The following is a 25,587-nucleotide window of genomic DNA, read 5'->3' as shown; positions in this document are numbered from 1 at the left end:
CGTTTAAAGAATTTTGTCACGCTCTGACTGCTATCGCGGGAAATGTTGACAGCGACGAAAAACCAACTTTCGTTTTTAAATTAACTGATTTTTTAACGTCATAGTGCCAAAATAATTTTAAAAAATGGCAGCCAACCAAATTCCAATTTAATGTTGCATAAAATTCTTAAGTTGGGCTACAAGTAAGGTATGTTTACTAAGTAAATTACTAAAAAAATATTACTGTAAAATTTTTATTTTATTTTTGGAATTGCCAAGTCATAACCAGTTAACCCCCATGGCCCATCTGAGTTCTGTGCCATTTGGTTTAATTGCATATAATTACAAATAGTAATACTAACGTTTAATATTATATTGATATTGTTATTATACCGTAGGGAAAATCATTATTAACATTTTCCTTTATCAGATAAGATTAAAACAAATGTTCATTGTTGATTTTCTGAAAATCTATATAGTACATGTACATGTCACATATATTGATTGTCATTTATCAACATTATCTTTTTGAAAAGGAGACTAATAATGTGATTGGAAAAAGTGTTTTAAGTTGGTGGAAAACTGAAGACAGAGAACTATTTTGTACATAAAATTTAAGTTAGCTCTTTTTTAAAATGACTTAAAAATATGGATAATCTATAACCGTTTTAGGACGATCATCAACTGGAACCTGCAGATCTAAAATGTCTACAGAGAGAAGAAAATGCTTAGTTACTCTTGGACTCTCAGAAGGTGCCACAGAAGGTATATCCACTAACATTTGCTCTTAGTCTTACTGCTAGTCATAATCATAATTGATTGTTAAGCAGTATGATGTAGATGTACACCAATAAACACTTTCAGAACTAGCAGACGACAGGCTATTCTTATCAGTAGTATTTCGAGTAAAGATAGCGGGTTGCGTATCTCACTGTATAAATCGTATGTAAAATGGTCTAACATATGGTAGGTTTAACAGTTAATTTCAATACTTTAAAGTCCAAAGATGTGTTGTATTTTATACTGTGATGAAGCTAAGATCCATAGCTTTCTATTGGTGTAATACATTTTAAAATCGGACATTAAATCACAACAAACTAGCGGTTTAAAAACAGCTTATTTTGTATTGTTTTAGCATAAGCGATATCGATTTTACTCGAAGATAAGGGAAGCAACTTTTATTTTTTTCACTCGCTACACCTCGGTTATTTACATAGATCATATTGAAAGTGTTTATGGGTGTATTGATATGAAATTAGACAGTCTATGAACAGGGAAGACAGATAAAATAAAAACTTTTGTTTATTTTACATTTTAATTAATGTGTCATTCAGTATTTCATGTACAGCTTCTGTTTTAACCTGGAACTCCTAATTTTTTTAAACACCTATTTTTCTTAAGCTGAAAAATTGTGATTGTTCTATAATCGGAATGCCCTGCCGATTATCCAGGCTTTGATGATTTTTTCTAGGGCAAGTGACTTTACAAAGTAACTCGCCCTTCATAAAATGTACTTGCCAGGTTCATTTTGACGGACAAAATTTGTTAAAATCAAAAACACAAGTCTTAAATTTTTCTATTTACCATTCTATATCTGTATAATCGGCTTTATGTAATTAAATTTTATTTACATGTATAATACTTTTAATTCTTTTAATGTAATCTTTGACACAGCCTGAATACTTATGTCATTCAAATTCTAACGCACTCTGCTAAAATATCGACCTAATGGCTTAGATTATAATTATTGATTATCATTGTTATTATTTGGTTAATTAAGACAACTTAAAGACAGTATGTCTATGCAACAGTCATTAAACTCTCTTGACCAATGATTAATAAATTGTTACTGCCGATTAATAAATTGTTACGGCTCCACAATTATCCCAAACCATGAATTCAGTCATCGATCATGCCCTTTTTGTCTTTATGGTTGATTTATAGCACAGTACAAGTCCATCCAACATAATTACAATTTACATATATATAGCATATGTCAAAATACAAATGTATATATGTATATACAAGTACAAATCAATAAATTCATATGCATATTAACTTTTAAAAAGTTGCTAAAACGTCATAATCTTGGGAGAAAATTTGCTGTTTTTTTGCTCTCCGCGCATAACGCAATCTTGAATTTATCGTTGGATATACAAAGTCACAGTGCAAAGTCTCATGAATTGCAAAACAAACAAATACTTCGTGCAAACCCATAGCTTCTCTACAAAATAATGCATGGAAAAGTAGTTTATAAACTGCAGTTCAGAGTAAAAATCAGTATTTTGACGCATCATCGTATCTCGCCGCCATAGATTTTTTTACAATAATACTCTATGATTTTATTTCTTTAGATGATATTAAAAAGGCATACAGGAAGATGGCTTTACTTTACCATCCTGACAAGGTGAGTAAATATTCTTATTTTTACGTTATTTCAAGTGTAAGATTCACAGACCTTTTCCTTATGTAAAGGAGTGGCCATGATCATTTATTTTGGAATTTACATATCGGGGATCAGAAATTTTTTTAGAGCCGCTTGTCCTGCAGGACGAGTAGCTTCAAATTTCTGCTCGTCCTGTATGATTATAAATGCTACTCGTCCTGCATTTTGGGCACATTTTTCAAAATGAATCTTCCTGAAGAAATAAAACCTTGCTGATGCAATCGACTGCTAGAAATTTCCTAATCAGTGTGTTTATACAAATTTAATGAACCAAAACTGGGAACAAAGCTTGTGGTTTAGGTTATGTATAAAATGTGCACTTTATAGAGCATTGTTTGGCATGTTCCAGTTACATCTGTATCCAATTTACAATGCATAAAGTGTGCAATTTATACATAACCTAAAACACAAGCTTTGTTTCTGGTTTTCCATTGTTTAAATTAAACAAACTTATAATGAGAATTCTACCTTCCTATTACATTTGCAAATTTTCGCTCATCCTGCCAGAGAAGTATTGTATGATTTTGTACTTGTCTTGCATCGATCTCTACTCACACATACAAGCAGACGAGTGGAATTTTCGATCCCTGTATATGTTCAATGTAGAATTTGTGATGATCAGTTATATTGTTCATAAGGTCTGTTGAGAAGTGTAAGAAACTAAAGATAACTAACCAAACCAAAAAAAAGGTGTGACTGTGTTTAGAAGAGTAAAATAAATCACGTCCCTGGGATCAAAAATTGCCCCCGCTCTAGTGGTCACTTTGTTTACATAGGCTTAAAGTTTTATATATCTTTCCCCTAGAGTCATAGTTTGCTGTATCCCGGGAGTCACAATTTATATAGACTTGAACAGTAAAATTATTTTCTCAGAAGCTACAATGCCTAGAGCTTAGATATTTTTGGCATGAAATCTAACCTCTGTGTTTAAAACAAGGGCTCAACATTTTATAACCTATGGTTTAATTAATCTAATTGATATGTTTGTATAGAATGGCAGTGAAGATGCTAAAGGAAAGTTTCAAGAGATTGGATATGCCTACAAATACCTTACAGAAGGTCCTAGTGCGTTTGAAACCACAAATCCACATGACGTCAGGGTATGTAATAATTAACTTCTGTTTCGTTTTAACTTACTGTCAACCATTTTGAATTGTTGGAAATTAAGAAATGTTTTTTAGATTGATTCTAACACTTGCTGCCGGTACAGACCGAAATATCTAGCTCGAGGGTAACTGTTTACGGCGGTAACGAGGCTCTGCCGAGTTTCCACTTAAACAGTTACCTGAGAGCTAGATATTCCCATCTGTACCTACAGCCGTAGTTTGATTCTTTTTCATGCATATTACATATCAATTATTTTCAGAACAGAAATTACGAAAACTGATATTCTCATTACGCACTTTTTCTTATAGTAGCGTATGAACTTACAACTTCATTCGTAACGGTTAAGTGACGTCATCCTAAAAACGCAATTCATTCATAAAAGGCGTGCGACAATGAGGTCATTTAAAGCATGCGACTTGTCTTACATGGGGAGTGTAAGACAGGGTTTTCTAGCACTGGTGTAAACGGTAGATAATCCTGTCAGACATGCAAGAATTCTTTTCCCATTATGTTAATACTCAAGAGTGGGTGAGCCCAGCCCTATACTACCTGTAACATGGAATAAACTCCGCAGATATTTAAAATAGAGGAAAATATGATTATACAAAACTATAAAAATAATTGTTTTAGTTTACAAACATCACTTGTCTTCCTTTCTTATAAACATCATCTGCTTGGTTTGTTCCTTTCGTCATCAAAGTCATGCAAAAACTTTAATGTAGGCCATTTTTCAAACTTTTTTAAAATTATCAACATGAAACTTGGAATAGTTTGTTAGCTTGATAAGAAAATAACAAGAAAAGGGTCATTATTTGGAAAGCTATATTTTTGGAGTTATTGCAATCAGTATTTTTTAAAAAAACATTTTTATATACCCAAAAGGGCATATTATGTTATACCCCCTGGCGTCCGTCTGTCTGTCAAACATTTGATTATTATGAGCTTCATTCCGTAGTTAAATAAAGAACAAAAACTCATAAAATTCAAATTAAGAGCTATTTTTTTGTTTTTATGAGCTTATTTTGCTTATGGACGTTGGTCCAGGTGGTGTTTATGAGCTGATTGCCTCATAAGTTTACATCAAAAGTTGGTCCGTACGTCCGTCCGTTAGCAGTTTGGTTTCCGGAGCATAACTTAAGTTCCATTTGGCCCACAATGTTCAAACTTCATAGGATGATTGTCCATATTGGGTAGAAGACCCCTATTGATTTTGGGGTCAAAGGTCAAGGTCACTATTACCTTAAAACTGAAAACAGTTTCCGGAGCATAACTTAAGTTCCATTCGACCCACAATGTTCAAACTTCATAGGATGATTGTCCAAATTGTATCGAAGACCCCTATTGATTTTGGGGTCACAAGGTCAAAGGTCAAGGTCACTATTACCTTAAAACTGAAAACAGTTTCCGGAGCATAACTTAAGTTCCATTCGACCCACAATGTTCAAACTTCATAGGATGATTGTCCATATTGGATCGAAGACCCCTATTGATTTTGGGGGTCACAAGGTCAAAGGTCAAGGTCACTATTACCGTGATACTGAAAACAGTTTCCGGAGCATAACTTAAGTTCCAATTGGCCCACAATGTTCAAACTTCATATGATGATTGTCCATATTGGGTAGAAGACCCCTATTGATTTTGGGGTCACAAGGTCAATGGTCAAGGTCACTATTGCCTTGATACTGAAAACAGTTTCCGGAGCATAACTTAAGTTCCATTTGGCCCACAATGTTCAAACTTCATAGGATGATTGTCCATATTGGGTAGAAGACCCCTATTGATTTTGGGGTCACAAGGTCAATGGTCAAAGTCACTTTTACTTTAATACTGAAAACAGTTTCTAGAGCATAATTAAAGTTCCAATTGGCCCACAATTTTCAAACTTCTTAGGATGATTGTCCATATAAGATAGAAGACCACTATTGATTTTGGGGTCACAAGGTCAAAGGTTAAGATCATTATTAATAACTTAAGTATTAATCAACCTACAGCTGTAAAATTTTATAGGATGAACAGCTAATTCCCATGTCTTACAAATTGCTTCATCCTTAATACAAAAAAACACTTTCGGGCATATAATGCTCCGCCTAGCGGTGCTCTTGTTATATATAAGTGTTGTACACTAATATGATCAATATTATTATGAATATAAATTTCTTATAAAGCAATGAAAATGAGATTGTCATTATATGATTTTTAATTATTTTGACCTTCAAGGTCATACTATACATGAGTCAAGGTCAATTTGAGTTTGATATACATGAAGTTAATCCATTACATTTCATTATTTTTCTTTGTGAAAACAAGGACTAAAAAAGTTACTGCATATAAAGTCCTAAATTATTGTGCTACTATGGCAGTTAATCTGTGTACATTGTTTCTGTTTATGTTGATTTCAGGAGGAACTTTTACGGCGCATGTTTGAAGGTAGGACATTTTAATGTGTGTTGTTTAATTTTTAGCTCGACTTTTCTATGAAAAGGGGAGCTATCCTACTCGCCCCGGCGTCGGCGTCGGCGTTAGCGTCGGCGTTGGCGTCACACCTTGGTTAAGTTTTTCGTACCACCCCACTTTATTTCAGAAGTATTACAAGTATGGCTTTGAAACTTACCATACTTGTTCACCATCATAACCTCCATCTACAGACAAGAGTACATAACTCTGTCAAGGTTTTTGACAGAATTATGGCCCTTTTTTGACTTAGAAAGTGTATTGAGCTTGGTTAAGTTTTTTGTACCACCTCACTTTATTTCAAAACCATTGGAGGTATTGCTTTGAAACTGACCATACTTGTTTACCATCACGACCTTCATCAACAGACAAGAGGACATAACTCTGTCAAGGTTTTTGACAGAATTATGCCCCTTTTTGACTTAGAAAATACATTGAATATGGGTAAAATCCACTTATTGCCTTAACCCTTTGAGATATTGCTTTTGAAACTTTTAATGCTATTTCACATCATTACCCCCATCTGTACGCAAGAGAAGGTAACTCTGTCAAGGATTTGTTTTAAAAATTAAGGCCTTTTATCGACTTAGAATCTTGGTTAAGTTTTTAGTACCAGTCCACTTTTTGACTGAACTGTTTGAGATATTAATTTGAAAGTTGGAATACTTGTTTACAATCATGATTCCCAAACATGTCCAGGAGAAGGTAATTCTGTCAAAGATTTTATTTGAATTATGGCCCTTAACTGTCAATGTTTTGTATTATAGGCAAGCACTAAAAAACTTAAAAAATCTAAAAAAATTCATTCCTATCCACTTGTTCACTTTACCATAAATTATGTCATATAAACATTGCTGTAATATTCAAGGGTATCAAACAACTAGTTCACTTTAAAAATACAGAAATTCTTGTATTGCCTTTTACTGCAAAAACTTTTTTTATTGGCAAGCAATAAAAAAGTCGAGCGCGCTGTCTTACGGACAGCTCTTGTTTATAATAGTCTTAACTCTTTTATTATAGAATAACAGCTTCGGAATGTAATTATGAACTTCAATGTCAAATAAAGTAAAATAGAAAATGTAAAATGCTCTATACCAACCTGATATAATAGTACCTTTCTGACTTAACAAAGTTTGAAAACAAGTAAACTTAAGAAAACTAAATTATAAGTATAAAAAATGTATAAATAATTTATTTTCATAGTCTATATTACACTTAACATGTGATAAGTGATATGTTTTTTGATTCTTTAATTTGAGACAGTTATTTTTTTAATTTTGCCCTGGTAACCACTTGTATTATAACGCATAGAGAGGCATCTGAAATTTTCCTTCAACAGTAATGCTGCCTAGTCACCATATAAAGGGGTTCATTTGAAACTCCTAAGACACATCAGTGCAAGGACCTCTTTGAAAATGCTTCCTTGTATGTGATTTTAAAATCTCTACCAGTAACTTGAAAGTAAATGAACACAATGTTTTAGTCCGCAGAGCCAAGAATCCGTTCCAAGAAGTAGTTGTCAGAGATTGTACATGTATTTACATTATAATTATATAGTAATCGAGTCTGGTCTAAAAATTCTAAAAAATTTTGGGTAATTGTTATCAGTAACTCAGCAGAGCCTCATTACCGCCATAAAAAGTTACCCTCGAGCTAGATAATTACGGTCTGCACCGGCTGCCAATGTAAGATTTTTATAATAAATCACTGAGTCCTAAAATTCAACATAAAAAAAGAAAAGAAAAAAGAGAACATTATGAATTGTTTGATTTTATTTCAGAGATGTTTTTTGCCCAGTTTCACGGTCCGTTTGCATTTTTCTGTGAAGACAGTGACGAGGATGATTACTACAGATACCATGATTCCAGTGACGATGATTATAATGCCTCATACGTAAGTTGTTTGAATGTTCTTGACTTTTCCAAGTGATTATTATTGTCACTGAATATACTGTATCAGCTGTTCTTGCATATCAGACTTGTGTTTCCATGAGTTTTACCCCTGCCGGAAATTACGTCAGTAACTGATGTCACATAATTGTATCAAATCTCAGTTAAATCACTCGCCTCATTGTAAAAGTAGTGATAACTGTTATCACTGACTTTGGCATAGCAACTTACAAGAAAATTAAAACTTTTTCACTTTCTACTTTCCAAGCACCCAGATGACCATGATCCTTCGAAGAACAGGGGGTATATTGTTTTGCTAATGTCGGTCTCTCTGTCTGACTGTCTATCCATCGGTAGACCACATGGTTTTGAAAAGTATTCATCACAAAGTTTTCATATTTCACATATTGATTGGTCATAACTAGTAGATGACCCCTATTGAATTTTGGGTCACTAGATCAAAGGTCAAGGTCACAGGGGCCTTGAATGGTAATATGATTTCCCCTTATTATCTTGGTTACTATTTATCAAACAGTCTTTATATTTCACATATTGATTGGTCATAACTAGTAGATGACCCCTATTGATTTTTGGGTCACCAGGTCAAAGGTCAAGGTCACAGGGTCTTTGAATGGTAGTATGATTTCAGCTCATTACCTTGAAAGATCATAATCACAAAGTCTTATAAAACTGGTTGCTAAGGAAATTAATTAAATGATCCCTAGCATTGAAAGTGACAGTATTTAGAAATAAATAAATAGCAGAGAAGGGTCGGAAGGTGATTATTGGCCTGAAAAGTGAATAAAAGTCTTAGGGCATTACTCATTTCTGGGCCGAAAATCACCTTCAGTCCCGTCTCTGATGTGTACATTGTATTAATCAACTTCTTTAATACACTTGAAAGATCTCATACCATCACCATTTTTCTGTACATGTAGTTTAAATTCCTGTCTTTTTACTGTACAGAGTCAATTCCCTTATTTGCATACAAGGCAAGTTTTGTTTTCTCGGATTAAAATTGTTGTAGGGTTAATTAAAAATTTTGACCCTTTACTCCATACAAACATGATTAATCTCCCTTCCTTTATTATACATTTCTCCACGTATACATTTTCTACTATCTATGAATATTTTTAGGGTACACATGATGCATATGGCCACACTAGAACATTCCAAAACACGTATGCATCACAAACACCTTTACACCAAAACTATCCTCAAGTAAGCAAGAAACAGATAAGGAAACGGGAGAAAAGGCAGAGACAAAAAGGTTTGGTTTTATTATTATAACCCCTTAAAGCGGGTTGTCAGCCTTTGTCAAAAGGGGTCAAATTTTACTATTTTTAGGAAAAATCTTTTATATAATGTCAGATGGAAAAGAATAAGGGTTTGGGAAAATGAAAATAGACGAGGGGTTTAAAAATACATAAAACAATAAGGAGATTTCTCTCTAATCACCTTTCCCCTAAAAAAAAAAAGGGGAAAATTGTTTTTTTTTTTTTTCAACTTCAGGGAATTTGAATTTTTGGGGAAAATTTGAAAAAAAACCTTTTTTGGGAAAAAACCGGGAATTTTTTTAAAGAAAAAAAAAGGGGCTTTTTAAAAAAAAAAAAGGGAAATGGTTAAAAAACTTTTCTTCAAAATTTTTTGGGTTTTTAAAAAATTTTTTTTATTAGATTCGGGCTTTTCTTTTTATTTTTTCTTTTTTCTCTTTAAAAGAGGTTCCTCCCTTTTGGATTTTTATTAAAAAGAATTATTTTTGAAAGCGTTTGGTAAATTTAAAAAAGCTTTTCTTGAATTTTTGGGTTTGTTTTGGGTAAAAAATTTTTTCTTTGGAGGCAAAAAAAGAAAAAATTTATTGGGGGTAAAGCAAGGGTTAAAAAAAATAAAGGTTTCAAAGAAAAAGTATAAAACCGGTTTTTTTTAATAATTTGGAGAAAAAGAAAAAACAAGGGAGGAAAGGGAAAAAAGGAAGCAAAATTTCTCACAATGATATAATTTAAAAATTTAAAATCCCCAGGCTATTTTTTGGTTGTTTAAGTAAATTTCATTTTTTTATACGAACACTTTTTAAAGCAAATTTTCCGGTTTAAAAAAAAATTTTTTTGGGAATTGTCCCCCCAAAATTTTTAAATTTTTAAAAAATTTATTTTAAAACCCCGAAAACACGGTTTTTTTTAAAGGAATTACCCTTATAAAAAATTTCTTTTTTTTTAAAAAAGTCCCAATTGTTAAAAAAAGAAAAGGAATTTTAAAAAGCTTGTAAAAAGGAAATCCAAAATTTTAAAATGGTTTTGGAAAAAATAGGTTTTCAAAACTTTTTGCATCGGCCGAAAAATTTGGGTGGAGGGGGGAAAAAATTAAAAAAAAAATTTAAATGCATCAAGGTGAAGACGGTTATTTTGGGGAAAATTGGGTTTTGGTCAAAAAATAAAAAGCAAATTTTGTTTTTTCCCGGGGGGGGGTCAAATTTCCGGCCCCTTTAATTTTTAAAAAAAAAGGGAAAAATTTAATTTTAATTTTTTGAAAGGAAACCCCTACCAATTTAAAATGTTTAAAAAGGAAAGTGGTTCTTTTTTTCGATTGATACTTATCCTTTTAAAAATAAAATTTTTAAAAATTTTTTTGGTTTTAAAAAACAAAAATTATTTAAAAGTTAAAATTTTAAAATAAAATTATTTTTTAAAAAAATTTAAATAATTTCTTTTTCTTATGAAAAATTTTTTAAGGGGGAAACCCAATTTTTGACGGAAAAAATTTATTTTTCCTTAATAAATTGCTTTTTAAAATTTTGTAAAAGGAGTTTGGAAAAAATTTTTTTTTTGTAAAACGGGGATTCCCCCTAATTAAAAAATTCCTTTGATTCAAAAAATTTTAATTTTTTTTATAGGGGCCAAAAAAGGAAAAAACCCCGGGAAAAAGGGAAAAAAAAAGGTTTTGTGTCCCAATGATTCTTAAAAAACGGTTTTTTTGGGGTAAAACAATATATCAAAATTTTTAAAAAAATTTGTTATTTTTTTAAATTTGGAGCTCCACTAAAGGGAAAAAAAACCCAAAAATAAAAAATTTAAAAATTCATGCTTGTTTGAAGTGACGGATTTTAATACGGAAAAAATCGAAAAAAGATAAAGAAAGTATACAAGTTTTAAAATGAAAATCAATTTTTTTCTTTGTTTAAACCGGGTTTTTTGAGTGAAAAGCTTTTGCAAAGCTTTCATTTTGGTGTCATTTTGCACAATTTAAAATGAGTATTCGGGGAAAAAAATTGAGGAATGTTTAAAATTTTTGGCCCCAAAATTTTTAAAAACTTCAAAACCTTTTTAAAATTTGGTACACAAGGGGGAAAAAAATTTTCCTTCCTTTCCTAAAAATTTTAAAGGGTTTTTTAAAATTTTTTTTAAACCCAAAAGCAAAGAGAAAAAGAAAACAGAACTGTTTGCAGAGTTTAATCACGAAAAAACCCAATTTGCAGGAAAAAAACTGATCGGGGAACTCTAGACCTAAATCCCCTTTTTTTTATGGTAAAGGTTGTCGGGATTTGTACCCCTGTTCTGGTAAGTTTCAGATTTTTTAAAAAACCTTTTTTGGTAAATTTGTTCAGATTTTAAACCCCTGTTCTACTTTTTGCCAGTAATAAGTTGTAAAACCCTATTCCCCTACCCTCTTAGTTGTCAGACGGGGATACCCCAGGGGTTCTTGCAAATGTCCGCAGTATACCATTCACCAGTTCTAATAAGTATTCTTAAAAGCAGATTTAAGTGTTTAATTCCTTAGTTCTGTTTAAGTTATCAGTTTTTAATTTCAATTTTGTTTTTTTTCCCAATTTTTGGCCCTTTTAAAGGAAAATCATGCCCTTATTTGGGTATCAAGGTGGGGTTTTGGCGGGGAAAAATTTTTTTTATCAAACATAGTATTATTGCCCCTCTAAAGGGGGGAATTGAAAATTTTTTTAAGGGAACTTTTTATTTTCCCTTTTTCCATTTTTAACTTATAAAAAGGTTTTAGATTTCAGTCTTTTATTGTCATATGTTTTTGAATCCCAGAGAAAAAAGGAAAGGGGTTGCTACACAGAAATTTTCCCTTTTTTTTTTCAAAACGTACTAGTTTTTTTCAGAAAATACGCTTCAAAATTAAACCCAAAATATTACTCAAACCCAATTTTATTTTTAAGGGGAAAAAAAATTAACCAGAAGATAAATATTGTAAAATGTTTTCAGGATCAAAGCCGCAAAAGTCAAATAAGAAGCAGAAAAAGAAGATAGAGTCAGAACAGAGAAAGAGAGAGAAAGAGATGGAAGAAATTGCTGCTGAACTTAAGAAGAAGCATGAAAGGGAAATGGAAAAGCAAAAAGAGAAAGAAAGACTCGCTGCACAGAAAAGAGAAGAAGGAAAAGAAAATGAGATAAATTTTAGTCGTAAGAAAAAGATATTTTGTATTGTATATGATATTGGAAGTTTAAATTATCTCATGCTCTGAATTTCATCTTCAAATGGTGAATTAGTTCAGGAGTAATGACTTCATAAAAATAATAAAAATCTTGTAGCCAACAGTAAGTAAATGTTTTGTATGATAGAAGAATGATGTATTGCTTTCAAATCAAGATCACTTGCATATATTCATTCAAACTTAGTGGTTTGAAAAAGAAAGATATTACAGATTTTTTGTTTAAAGTAGATGATCATTTCATATTTGTCATTTCATGGAATGTTACGATGTTATTTCACATAAAGTTACATTGTTATTTCAGGTAAAGTTACATTGTTATTTCATAGAATAATCAATATTACATTGTGGTTTCAACTGTTTCAGATTTTTTTGATACTGGAAAGAAGACAAGAAAGGCACGACAACGAGGTATATATATTCATTATTTTTAATTAAACTGTTAAAGGATATGTAATTAGTCTTTATTTATTTTTTAATACTGTCATTCTTTTGCAGAGTGCTCTTTTCTTTCTACCCTTGAATGGTTTGCCGACATAACTGGAATGGTTTGCCAACATAATTGTGAGACTCGAATTTTCAAACAATTCTCTAAAAATAAAATTTTTGCACAATGATTTATGTAGTACCATGAATTGTTGTGAATTTTCTTAATGGGTTCAGTATTGTTCTATAGTCAGTGTATTTTTCCACCAATAGAAAAGAAAAGACAAGAGTCTGGTATAGGGGCTACACAGAGGGACAACTCGGGTAGTTCTGTACAGTCAGAAAAACCAGACAAACCATTACATCGAGTGAATACAAACACAAACAGGTAAATCATTATTTGTTTTAAAGATCCTGTAACTCAATTCTTTTTAGCTCACCTGTCTCTAAGGCCCCCATGGTTACACGTTTAAACGGATTTGTCTCGATTTTCAGTCGTAAACGTTTATGATAATTTTTACTGTTTAATCGAAATGACCATATCGTCTTACAAAACATCTTAATCATTGCCTGTTCAAGTTGATAAGAAATGAATGCATATATCTTAATGATTACTTATAATGTGTATAAACATTTGCAGTACATATTTTACATATTCTTGGATGTTTGTAAATTGTTTTAGAAGTATAATTGTATACATATATAAAATTCCACTTAAGTGTTGTTACAACCTATGTTACCACATACAGGATCTTTAATGGTGATGATTTCATATGGAAGTGTACAGTCAAGTGATGAAAAAATAGCTCGCAATACGTCTGACATAATCATTAAAAAAATTGAAATTTTTAAGCAGAAATTTATTGACAAAATTGCATTCACTAATTTAAAATATGGTAAAATATGTTAAGTGTCTGATTGATATTTAATTGCTAAAGCATGCTTTGAATCCTTACTATTTTAATTGTTGATATTGCGTATAATTTACCTTGAAGGCATCCATAGCCAAGTGGTTAAGGTTGTTGACTTCAAACCACTTGCCCCTTGTTGGTCTGGGTTCGAATCCCAACAGGGACTTTAGATTTTTTCATGTGAGGAAGCTAACTAGCTAGCTTATGGAATGTTGGTGGTGTGCCTGAAATAATTCATGGAATGGGCACCTGAGGTCTTCCTCCACTAGTAAACCTGGAAAGTCGCCATATGACTATACTGCGTTGGTGCAATGTAAAACCGAACACACAAAAATTATTTTTCTGATAACTTGATACATGTTCCGTTTGTTTTATTTTTGTTATGCAGTACTTCCAGTAAGAAAGCTAAAGAGAAGACTGGAGTCAGCATAAATAAAACACAGGAGCGAAACAGAATGCCTACAAAATCAGCAAAGCCAGGAAACAGATTTGTTATCTTGGATGAAATAGATGAGTATGGATCACTACAGATCTTTTATATCACACCTTCTTACAAATAATGCTGCAGTTAGTTTATCCAATTGAAGATGCATTAAGAGTTTATTGAATTAAAAATGCAGTTAAAGTTTATCTTATTGATAATGCAGTAAAAGTTTATCCAATTAATGATACGGTAGGAGTTTATCCAATAGTGACACAATAAAAATTAAAGAGTTTATCCAATTAACTAGGCAGGAATAGTTTATCCAATTAATAATGCGGTAAAAGTTTAAGTAAGTGTTTATCCAATAATGATTAAATGTCACATCCAATAATGATTAAATATCACTATGACATTCATCAAAAGGAAATTTACATTTAATGAAATAATTTACTTTCAGCATTAATGTGTTATGAATTTGGCAAAAAGCAGACCTGTTTGTCTATTACATATACATATAAACATAATGTGTAAATTTGGATATGAGCATATAGCTAGTTTAAAACTCCTTATCTCGTAGACAAACTTTTTTAGTTAGGTTTTTTTTTTATACCCCCAAAAACAAAGTTTGGGGGTGGGGGTGGGGGGGGGTATATAGGAGTCACCCGGTGGTCGGTCGGATGGTTGGTCGGTCGGTCCAGACGTTTGTTGCATTTTCCTTCTACGGAGCATAACTTGAAGACTAATGGTTGGAATTCAATATAACTACATACAATGGTCAAGCACATTGAGAGGAAGTGCAGTGCACAAGAACCATAACTCTATCTTGACTAATTACAGAGTTATTGCGCTTTGTTACTTTTCCTTGTCCGGGGCATAACTTGAAAACTGCTGGTTGGAATTCAGAACAACATCATACAATTGTCAAACACAATAAGGCGAAGTGCAGTGCACAAGAACCATAACTCTATCTAAAGTAATTACAGAGTTATTGGCCTTAGTTACTTTTCCATTGCTTTCTTTTGTCCGGACCATAACTTGAAGACTAATGGTTGGAATTCAATATAACTACATACAATGGTCAAGCACATTGAGAGGAAGTGCAGTGCACAAGAACCATAACTCCATCTTGACTAATTACAGAGTTATTGCCCTTTGTTACTTTTCCTTGTCCAGAGCATAACTTGAAAACTACTGTTTGGAATTCAATACAACTTCATACAGTTGTCAAGGACATTAAAAGGAAGTGCAGTGCACAAGAGCCATAACTCCATTTTGACTAAATACAGAGTTACTGCCCTTTGAGACTTTTCTTTGTCCGGAGCATATCTTAAAACATACTGGTTGGAATTCAAAACAACTTCATACAATGGTCAAGCACAATAAGAGGAAGTGCAGTGCACAAGAACTATAACTCCATCTTCAGTATTTATAGAGTTATTGCCCTTTGTTCCTTTTCTTTGTCGTTCTGGACTAATTACAGAGTAATTCAATAAAACTTCATCAATGGCCAACCACATTTAAAGGAAATGCAACATACAAGAACCACAACTATCTTTAATTGCCCACAACCATAACTCTATATTTCAATTCTTTTACAAGGTATTCTGTTACTAGTAACATCCTCATTTCCGAAGCAGTCTTGTGGGGGTATTAATCACATTTAGTGATAGTTCTAGTTTCCACTGATGTTTATTAATTTCAAAATGTACAGCTTTAAATGTTATACTAAACAAACTAATTATTTATTATACTTGATGTTTATTTTATTTTTACAGTATAATACGGCCATTGTCCAGTACCTCTATTTCTTCTAATGATTCAGGGAATAATTCTCAAAAAAATGAAGATGGTAGATATAGTGGTAGATCTCAAACCAATGGAACATTTAAGAGTTTTTCATTCCGAAACACCAATATGAATCAGAATAATTCCAATTCTAATCTCTGCACTGATTTTTCAAACACTGAAACCATTCGTGAAAGAGATATGAAGGGCAATGAAGGATTTGCTAGACCAGGAAATAGAATAAATCAAAATGGTCAAAACGTGCAGGATAACTTCATGGGAAGAAATGTACGGCAACCATTTAGTAGGAGCAGTTCATATGATCCGAGTGGATTTAATGCGTTTGAGGGAGAGAAAGAGAGGCAGTTTGTACAGGACTGGAGTGTAGGCGTTGATGACGATGAAGATGACACCGGTGATAATTGGTCAAATTACGGCCAGTCGCAGTTCACAAATGATCAAACTGGAGCACCATATGGTTATGGTACAAACCCTGTACCTGGCAAGTTTGGGAACGGCTATAATGGTTGGAATGAAGCAAGAGGAGGTTCTCATCAGCCTCGAGGTCATCAGAAGAAAAAAGAATTTGTTCCAAGAACAAGGGGTAACCATGGTAGGCCTGATAGTGGATCATATTTTCATGGTCCACAAAATGGCGTTCCTCCGTACGGTCGAGGTTATGCTCCATTTACTAGAGGTGGCGAGGGAATGTTTCATCACCAACCACCTCATTTCAGGGGAGGTTATCATGGTATGCCTCCGTTTAGAGGTAGAAATGGTGGATATTCGGGGCCAAGGTATGGGCCACCTGTTGGTATGCCAGGTAATTATTACAGACATCCATTTGATAGCCCAATGCACAATGGTTTCTTTTATGGCAGGGAAGGAAATTTCAACAGTGACATGAATAGAAACACAAACTGGCGAGGAAATAATAGAAAACAATTTAATCCCACAAAGTCTTTCAATAGCAATTTTACACAAAAGCTTGACTCAACAAAGAAGGAACGTAATCAAAATGAATTGCCGTCAAATACTGTGAAATCTAATAACACTCCGTCTGCTTCTGGTTCAAGAGAGTCATCTCCACAATTCATGAGCTGGCAGAATATTAAAGATTCTGATAAGAATGGTCAATTAACTGAGAACATGTTATCAAATTTTGGAAACAATCGAGCAAGCTCAAGTGGTTCACTTGATTCTCTTGATGATATTGTGAACTATGAAGCTAATCGAGCATCAGACAATCAGAATGTGTTGAATGGAACGTCTGCTGCGTCAGCTAGCAGGTCATTTCCAGATGTTGGTGTTGATATGGGCATGAGTGAATTCTTGTCGAAAGATAGTCTCGGAGTTCCATCCGGAATGTTCACTGATAATATAAAGAATTATTACAGATAGAATATTGTTTACAATTCATGCCTGACATTAGTGTTTCATAATGAAAATGCATGATAATTATACAAATGTAATTAATTCCATTCCTTTGTCATTGATCAAATCTATTGTTGAGGTTTATTTTTGTGGTTTATTCTTTTGTATGCTTTATTTTATTTATTTTTTGGACATGAAAAACTTGGTAGCTGATGCTAAGCACAATTGAACGGATTGAATGTAGGAGTATTTAGATGAGTTCTCAAATAAAATAAAATTGTTAATGTCAAATTGGTGCCATATTTACCATAGAGCTGTCATTGATAGAAACAATCCTGATGTATTGTCGCTGTTTTTCTGTATATTGATAATACATTTTTGAAAAAATCAGTAAGTTTGACTAATTATTTCAATGTCTAGAAATTATGAAAATTAACCCAAAACATATGCAGAAACAGATGGCCATGTCTAACACTATGCAATCTTTACTTAATGGCAAGGGCAAGGCTAAATTAATTGTCTGTTTTGCCCAGGTCGTCCTATAGGATGTACGGACAAGTGGAAATTTTCAAGAATTTACTATATAAAATTTCATACCGACAAGTTAAGAAATGCTTCAGATAAAAATGGACTAGTAAGTCAAAATTAGATTTTGCCGGACCTGAATGGACATATTTCAAAGCAGTGATAATAAAAAATGGTCAGGAAAAAGTTATACATTGGGCATTTATAAACAAGATAAATCATAAATATATGAACAGATTATGTACTTTACTAAAATCATTTAAACAGGTATGAAAATGAAATACAGACAAATTATTATGGGTATATAGGTGTATTGTCAATATTTGTCATCGGATATCGATGTATCTTTCATATGCTAAGCATTGAACCAATGACAGCTCTAGTTTACTGTATGTTTTCATTTGATAAGTATATGTTTTATGTGATAAAAGTGACCATAATCAGAATTTGGTGCAAATGTACAACAACATTTTAACTGCTTTTACATCCTTATAGGTGTATGTTAAATGTTTTGTTTTTTTTTTGTTTTGTTTTTTTTCTTTCAAAAACTTGTTTGCTTTATTTCAACTTTTTATTTTATCAAATGTTTTCATTTTGTAAATGATGTGATAAAAGGGACCATAATCAGATTTGGTGCAACGGTGCAACTGTACAACAGCGTTTTTGCTCCCTATACATCCTTATAAAAATATATGTTAAATATTATTTTTTAAAAAACTTATTTCCTTTATTTCAACTCTGCACAAGGAACAGTCCTCACATTTTGATGTATTAATTGAATATATAAATACCATTTTTATAAATAAATGATAAAGACTAGTTTTTTTTATTGATTTTTGATAATTATGTAGTACTTTGTATTTTTATAAAAAAAAAAGTTGCCATCAATTGTTGCCATAAAGTAATAGCATTTTCCACATGAATTACTATTGATAATTGCAGCAGATTATGTTAATTTATGGCTTCAAGTGCGAGTGGTTTAAGTCTCAAATTAGTAACCCTTCACTGCTGTAGGTTCAAAGTGCGGCCACCATAGACTGCATAGAAATCTTTATAGGAAGCTATCCACTGAGCTTGTGAAAGGTCTGTAGTTCTACTCAAGTGCCAGCTTGTGCCTTAAATGATACTTGAAAGAGACAATTGTGATTTTCCTACACCAAATATAAAGCTAGGAAGCCACAAATTACTTTGTTAGAAATAAGTGTATGAATATTTGGGAATGTATGAAACTCAAGAATGTTCAATATTTTTATTTTACGCAGGAAAACTTACAATTTTTTGTGGGTGTTTCAACTTTTGAAATTTTATAAAACATATTGATTACCATCGTGACTTTGAAATTAAGTATTTTTATTATGTGTTATAGCGAAATACATTTCCAAGGGGCAGATAATCCTGAAAGCTTATATATGCTTAATTATTTCCCTTTTTGGACTGAGTATTTGCCTTTTTCGCAAAAAACTGTTGAAGGTATTCTCTTCAAACTTTAAAATACTTGTTGATTATCAAAATAAGGTAAGTCTGCTAAGCATGTTTGAAGAATGATGCCGCTTTTCATGTGTTGCCTTGTTTTTTTCAACTATCCAACATGGAGAAAAATTGAGCGTGCTGACTGCTGGCAGGTCTTGTTTAATGTGTTTAGCATATAGCATATAAATGATGAAAAATGATGCAAATATGTAGGAAGTAAATAGCAATTAAATGAAACATAATGTGACAGTTTAGTTATGTTTGTAAATAATTATACTTGCATAGATCCTATTCATAGGAACACTTTAGGTAAATAATTAACTAATAATTACATACTTTACAGTGGACGGTGAAATTCTATTTTGATAATTTCACCGTGAAATTATAAAAATATAATCTTTAGAGTAGCTGGACTGTATCTGAATTTGGATGGAAAAAAAATTAAATCTTAAATGATGAAAAATGATGCAAATATGTAGGAAGTAAATAGCAATTAAATGAAACATAATGTGACAGTTTAGTTATGTTTGTAAATAATTATACTTGCATAGATCCTATTCATAGGAACACTTTAGGTAAATAATTAACTAATAATTACATACTTTACAGTGGACGGTGAAATTCTATTTTGATAATTTCACCGTGAAATTATAAAAATATAATCTTTAGAGTAGCTGGACTGTATCTGAATTTGGATGGAAAAAAAATTAAATCTTAAATGATGAAAAATGATGCAAATATGTAGGAAGTAAATAGCAATTAAATGAAACATAATGTGACAGTTTAGTTATGTTTGTAAATAATTATACTTGCATAGATCCTATTCATAGGAACACTTTAGGTAAATAATTAACTAATAATTACATACTTTACAGTGGACGGTGAAATTCTATTTTGATAATTTCACCGTGAAATTATAAAAATATAATCTTTAGAGTAGCTGGACTGTATCTGAATTTGGATGGAAAAAAAATTAAATCTTAAATGATGAAAAATGATGCAAATATGTAGGAAGTAAATAGCAATTTAATGAAACATAATGTGACAGTTTAGTTATGTTTGTAAATGATTATACTTGCATAGATCCTATTCATAGGAACACTTTAGGTAAATAGTAATTAACTAATAATTACATACTTTACAGTTGAGAGTGAAATTCTATTTTGATAATTTCACCATGAAATTATAAAAATATAATCTTTAGAGTAGCTGGACTGTATCTGAATTTGGATGGAAAAAAATTAAATCTTAAATAAGCCGAAATATTGTCAGAAATACACTCTGTCGTGAGTAAACTGTGCTGGATTACAAGAAGTATATAAATACCTGCACAGATCATTTTAGAAATGTAACAAAATTAATAAAATTTTACAGAATTTATGATTTTTGAAAAATGTGATGTCATGATTTGATGATGTCATATATGAGAGCACATAAGGTTACACGGAAATTATTCTGTAAAAATGACTTAAACCTGTTAAAAGGCATACAATAAATAGAAACTGTGTTTGTTTTGTATGAAAATGTGTTTGTTTTGTATGAAAAGGTGTTTGTTTTGTATTATACTGTTATGATCAAATTATATTTCACTTGTGAACACCAGATTTTATATTATCATGAGTGGCATGCCATTCATGTAAATATTACATCTAGTGTTCACTCAATGAAATATATTTTAATCTTACATGCAAAACAAACAAAAATAATGTCCTCTATTTGCATAATTTAGGTACACTTTTATCTGTGTTGACTTCAAGCTACATGTAGTCTTACATTGAAATACTAAATATTAAAAAAACTGTTCATAATTTAAAGCTTAGAAGCTTTGTTTAAACAAAATAAATCTAAAATTTGTTTGTATGTTTGTAATTTGTGTGTCTGTTTGGTGGAGCAAGAAAGAATTTAGGCTATTAAGACATTACATCTGTGATGTTTTGTTGTAGATTGCAATCATATTAAGGATCTCCCTCTGTCTTTCACCATATTTTGTCTGGTCTTTCTCATTTCATCATAGTTTGTCTGGCCTCGAGGTTATAAAACTTTTTTCTGAGTGTCTTTTTTTTCAAATCTCAGATTTTTCATTGGTCAATGTTCATTTTGTGGGGATTTTCTGACCAATCAAATAACTGAGATCTGAGTTTGAGCTTAGAGAATTTTTTTATAACCTCCAACGCTGGGCTTTCTTGCTTACTGTTAGAAAAGTAGTTATAGTATTATAATTTATACAAGATTGATTCTGTTCTACTGGATCAGTTTCAAATACACCATGTGGGAACACTTTCTGGGTGCAGAACTTTTTTAGCTCACCTGTCACAAAGTGACAGGGTGAGCTTTTGTGATCGCTTTTCGTCCGGCGTCCGTCCGTCATCCGTCCGTCAGTTGTCTGTCTGTCGTCCGTAAACTTTTGCTTCAAATGACATCTCCTCATAAACCACTAAGCCAATTTCATCCAAACTTCACAGGAATGTTCCTTTGGTGGTCACCTTTAAAAATTGTTCAAAGAATTTAATTCCATGCAGAACTCTGGTTGCAATGGCAACCGAAAGAAAAAACTTTAAATATCTTCTTTTAAAGAACCCAAAGAGCTAGAGCTTAGATATTTGGCATGAAACATCTTCTAATGAGTGTCTACCAAGTTTGTTCAAATAAAAGCCATTGGGTCAAAATTGGCCCCGCCCAAGGGGGTCATTGATTTTCCCTATATGCATATAGTAAAAACTTAAAAAATCTTCTTTTAAAGAACCCAAAGAGCTAGAGCTAAGATATTTAGCATGAAACATCTTCTAGTGAGTGTCTACCAAGTTTGTTCAAATAAAAGCCCTGGAGTCAAAATTGGCCCCGCCCCAGGGGTCATTGATTTTCCCTATATGCATATAGTAAAATTTTAAAAATCTTCTTTTAAAGAACCCAAAAAGCTAGAGCTAAGATATTTAGCATGAAACATGTTTTAATGGATGTCAACCAAGTTTGTTCAAATAAGAGCCCTGGGGTCAAAATTGGCCCTGCCCCGGGGGTCATTGATTTTCCTTATATGTGTATAGCAAAAACTTAAAAAATCTTCTTTGAAAAAACCCAAATAGCTAGAGTTTAGATACTAAGCATGAAACATCTTCTAGTGAGTGTCTACCAAGTTTGTTCAAATAAAAGCCCTGGGGTCAAAATTGGCCCCGCCCCAGGGGTCATTGATTTTCCTTATATGTGTATAACAAAAACTTAAAAAATCTTCTTTGAAAAAACTCAAATGGCTAGAGTTTAGATATTAAGCACGAAGCATCTTCTAGTGAGTGTTCAAATAAAAGCCCTGGGGTCAAAATTGGCCCCGCCCCAGGGGACATTGATTTTCCTTATATGAGCCGCGTCACGACAAAACCAACATAATGGGTTTGCGACCAGCATGGATCCAGACCAGCCTGTGCATTCGCGCAGTCTGATCAGGATCCATGCTGTGCGCTTACAGACCCTATAACAAGTAAAGAAACTGCTAGCGAACAGCATGGATCGTGATCAGACTGCGTGGATGCGCAGGCTTATCTGGATAAATGCTGGTCGCAAACCCACTATGTTGGTTTTGTCATGACGCGGCTCATATGTGCCCTGGGGGTCATTGATTTTGTTATAAGTGTATAGCAAAAACTTAAAAAATCTTCTTTTAAAGAACCCAAAGAGCTAGAGTTTAGATATTAAGCATGAAACATCTTCTAGTGAGTGTCTACAAAGTTTGTTCAAATAAAAGTCCTGGGGTCAAAATTGGCCCCACCCGGGGATCATTGATTTTCCTTATATGTATATAGCAAAAACTTAAAAATCTTTTTTCGAAAAATCCGAATAGCTAGAGTTCAGATATTAAGCATGAAACATTTTCTAGTAAGTGTCTACAAAGATTGTTCAAATAAAAGCCCTTGGGTCCAAACTGGCCCTGCCCCAGGTGTGTCATTGTTTTTAACTATATGTTTAAAGAAAAAACTTGACCAGCTAGACCTTAGATGTTTAGCATGAAACATCTTCTAATGGGTGTCTACCAAGTTTGTTCAAATAAAAGCCCTGGGGTTTAAACTGGCCCTGCTACGGGGGCCTATATACAGGTGAGCGACTTCAGGGCCATCATGGCCCTCTTGTTTTAGATATTAGATAATTCTATGGAATTAATAAATGATTTTGCATTATTTTAAGATAATTCTATGGATTAAAAAATTGTTACATTTTTCAATACAATTACTATAAATTGTTGACAAATTTCAAGTAATATTTTGATGTAATGTCACTCAGATTTTCACCATTTACTTGTTATTTATTTGTATGTTAATCCTTTATTACCTTACAGTAATTTTGTATATGTGGAAAAAGAGGTAGTGGTTAAGGAAAATTTGTTCTGTTAAATAGAATCCTTGCATCACTAAATATCTTAAAGGGACTTGACCATCTGTCAATCTGGGCAAAAATTCTTATCATATTCAGAGGAAATTTCAAAATTTAAACTGACTGAATAGTGACATTATGGATATGCCGGTTGATCTTAGTCTGCACTGGTTGCTAGGGTATAATCTCATTATACCAGCATGCTTATTGAGTTAACATTGCCATTTATTTTTGTGTGCAATCTATGTCTGTTTATTTTGTTTATTTAGATTAATTATAAGTGCCATAGATATTTTTTGATGATTAAAATTGGGCGCAAAATATAAGTCATGCTTCACATTTGCTGTACAATTCTTTTATTTGATGTTTTCATTTGTTTTTTTTATTACTTATTTGTTCACCTTTTGTTTATTTTTGCTCTTTTTTATTTGATTGTTTATTTTTGTTCTGTTCTGTAAATTCTATGATAATTTTATGTGTTTTACATGGACTTGTACTATTAATTTTGTCTACTACTTTGTTATAATTATTTCAGTGCATGGAATCACATGACCTGAAATTGTTGAACTAAAAAAGAAAGTAAGTAATCTTTACCATGATATATAAACACTTTCATCTATTTTATTGTGAACATTTATAACTGCTCATTGTGAATGCCATGAATACCAGTATTAAAATGACAACAACAAAAAATAATGAAAAGAAAATTCCTGAGAATATAAAGTTTTAATTTTTTTCATAGATCTACTAGAAATATAATGCCAAAGACAAGAAATATACCCAAAAATAAAATTGAAAATCAAATTTTTGTGCTATTCCTAGCCCGATTTGAATGGACATTTACACAATTGGAATAATTATTTTTAAACACAGAGTGAGCAATTGATTTGAAATTGTGCTCACAATGTTATTGGTCATGTCCCAGATCAAATGGAACATTAATCTCGAAAAATTATTTCCAGTCCAGTCATGTCAAAAAACTTAAGTTGAGTCCCTTTAAGTCAAGTTTTGTAGCATAACTTCAAATGGTACATACATGTTGTTGAAAGGTACATGACTTTACAACATTAACTGCTGATGCCATCACCCGCTAGCTTTTTGGTGCTCAAGCTTTTTATGACATTCCAAAGGCATGTTTAACATTGAAATAGAAGATTTCGCATGGAAGAGTTAAAAATGCAAACTTAGTAAAAATTTTGCTTAAAAAATTTATGTGTGCAAAAGTAATATTTTGTAAATTATTTTAGGTTGTGCCATTCTTCACACTGATGATTTATTGCATTGTAAAACAAGATTAGTTTTTTGAAACTGATTATAGGAAAATTACAACATACTTCATTGATTATATTGATCTAAAGCAATTAAACACAAGGTTGTAGTATTTATGTTAACTGATAAAGAAATTAGTTCTTTAGTTTTTATGTTTAAATAAAAAGTACGGAGCTATTATCTTTGTTTTTATTTTGTCTTCCACAGAATTTTGTTTGCACATATGACAAACCGACATGTTGAATTATGTTTATATGTCTTTGACTTTTAGTTGACCTTGAACATGAAGGTCAAATTATTGAAAATTGCTTAAATGGTCATAACATTGTGATTTACTTACAGATTTGATTCATACTTTCACAAAAGAACACATGACAAAACTAATATGGTGAATTGTTCTAATTTGACCTTGACCTTTAATTGACCTTGACCATTAAGGTCAAATTATTAAAATTTGCTTATTTCCTTTATTCTTATTCCTTTTGATGTATTTAAATTTAAAAATAAGAAACAGCCAAGCATGGCCCCCACTCTGTGATGCCTCTTGGCAACAAAAAGTGGACAAATAACCATCCTCAGGTTAAAAAGGTACCATGTCAGTTGTCATTTGTCCTGTCATTTAACTTGTTATTTAATTAAATCTCAAAAATTGAGGTTGATTGAAAGCTACAATTATCAAATTTAAACATCTGGTTACAATCTTGTAAATAAATTTGACAACCTGTGAAAAT

The 25,587-nt window shown here is 32.1% G+C and overlaps 1 protein-coding gene across 1 annotated transcript; it reads left to right on the top strand.

Moving 5' to 3' along the window:
- The first annotated feature begins 20 nt into the window (after window positions 1–20).
- Window positions 21–25,036, top strand: LOC132712999 (uncharacterized protein DDB_G0287625-like). Its single transcript, XM_060695437.1, has 12 exons — window positions 21–187; window positions 652–744; window positions 2,334–2,386; window positions 3,418–3,525; window positions 5,932–5,959; window positions 7,764–7,876; window positions 9,010–9,142; window positions 12,090–12,287; window positions 12,683–12,727; window positions 13,016–13,130; window positions 14,042–14,167; window positions 15,853–25,036. Exons 2-12 carry the CDS (start codon window positions 684–686, stop codon window positions 17,261–17,263), a joined length of 2,391 nt encoding a protein of 796 aa, XP_060551420.1. The 5' UTR covers window positions 21–187; window positions 652–683; the 3' UTR covers window positions 17,264–25,036.
- The last annotated feature ends 551 nt before the right edge of the window (window positions 25,037–25,587 follow it).

The sequence above is a fragment of the Ruditapes philippinarum genome, unplaced genomic scaffold, assembly GCF_026571515.1.
Source record: "Ruditapes philippinarum isolate M1 unplaced genomic scaffold, ASM2657151v2 ctg3235_1_1_1_1, whole genome shotgun sequence".
NCBI lineage: Eukaryota > Metazoa > Mollusca > Bivalvia > Venerida > Veneridae > Ruditapes > Ruditapes philippinarum.
The sequence above is the reverse complement of the archived record's forward strand: the minus strand, read 5'-3'. Positions and strand labels throughout refer to the sequence as shown.

What these genes read in the sequence shown, in the direction of transcription:
- LOC132712999 (XM_060695437.1), top strand. Translation starts at nt 684, where the DNA reads ATGTCTACAGAGAGAAGAAAATGCTTAGTTACTCTTGGACTCTCAGAA. An exon ending in TACTTTACCATCCTGACAAG is followed by an intron (nt 2,387 to 3,417) that starts GTGAGTAAATAT and finishes ATGTTTGTATAG; the next exon opens with AATGGCAGTGAAGATGCTAA. An exon ending in GTGAATACAAACACAAACAG is followed by an intron (nt 13,131 to 14,041) that starts GTAAATCATTAT and finishes TTTGTTATGCAG; the next exon opens with TACTTCCAGTAAGAAAGCTA.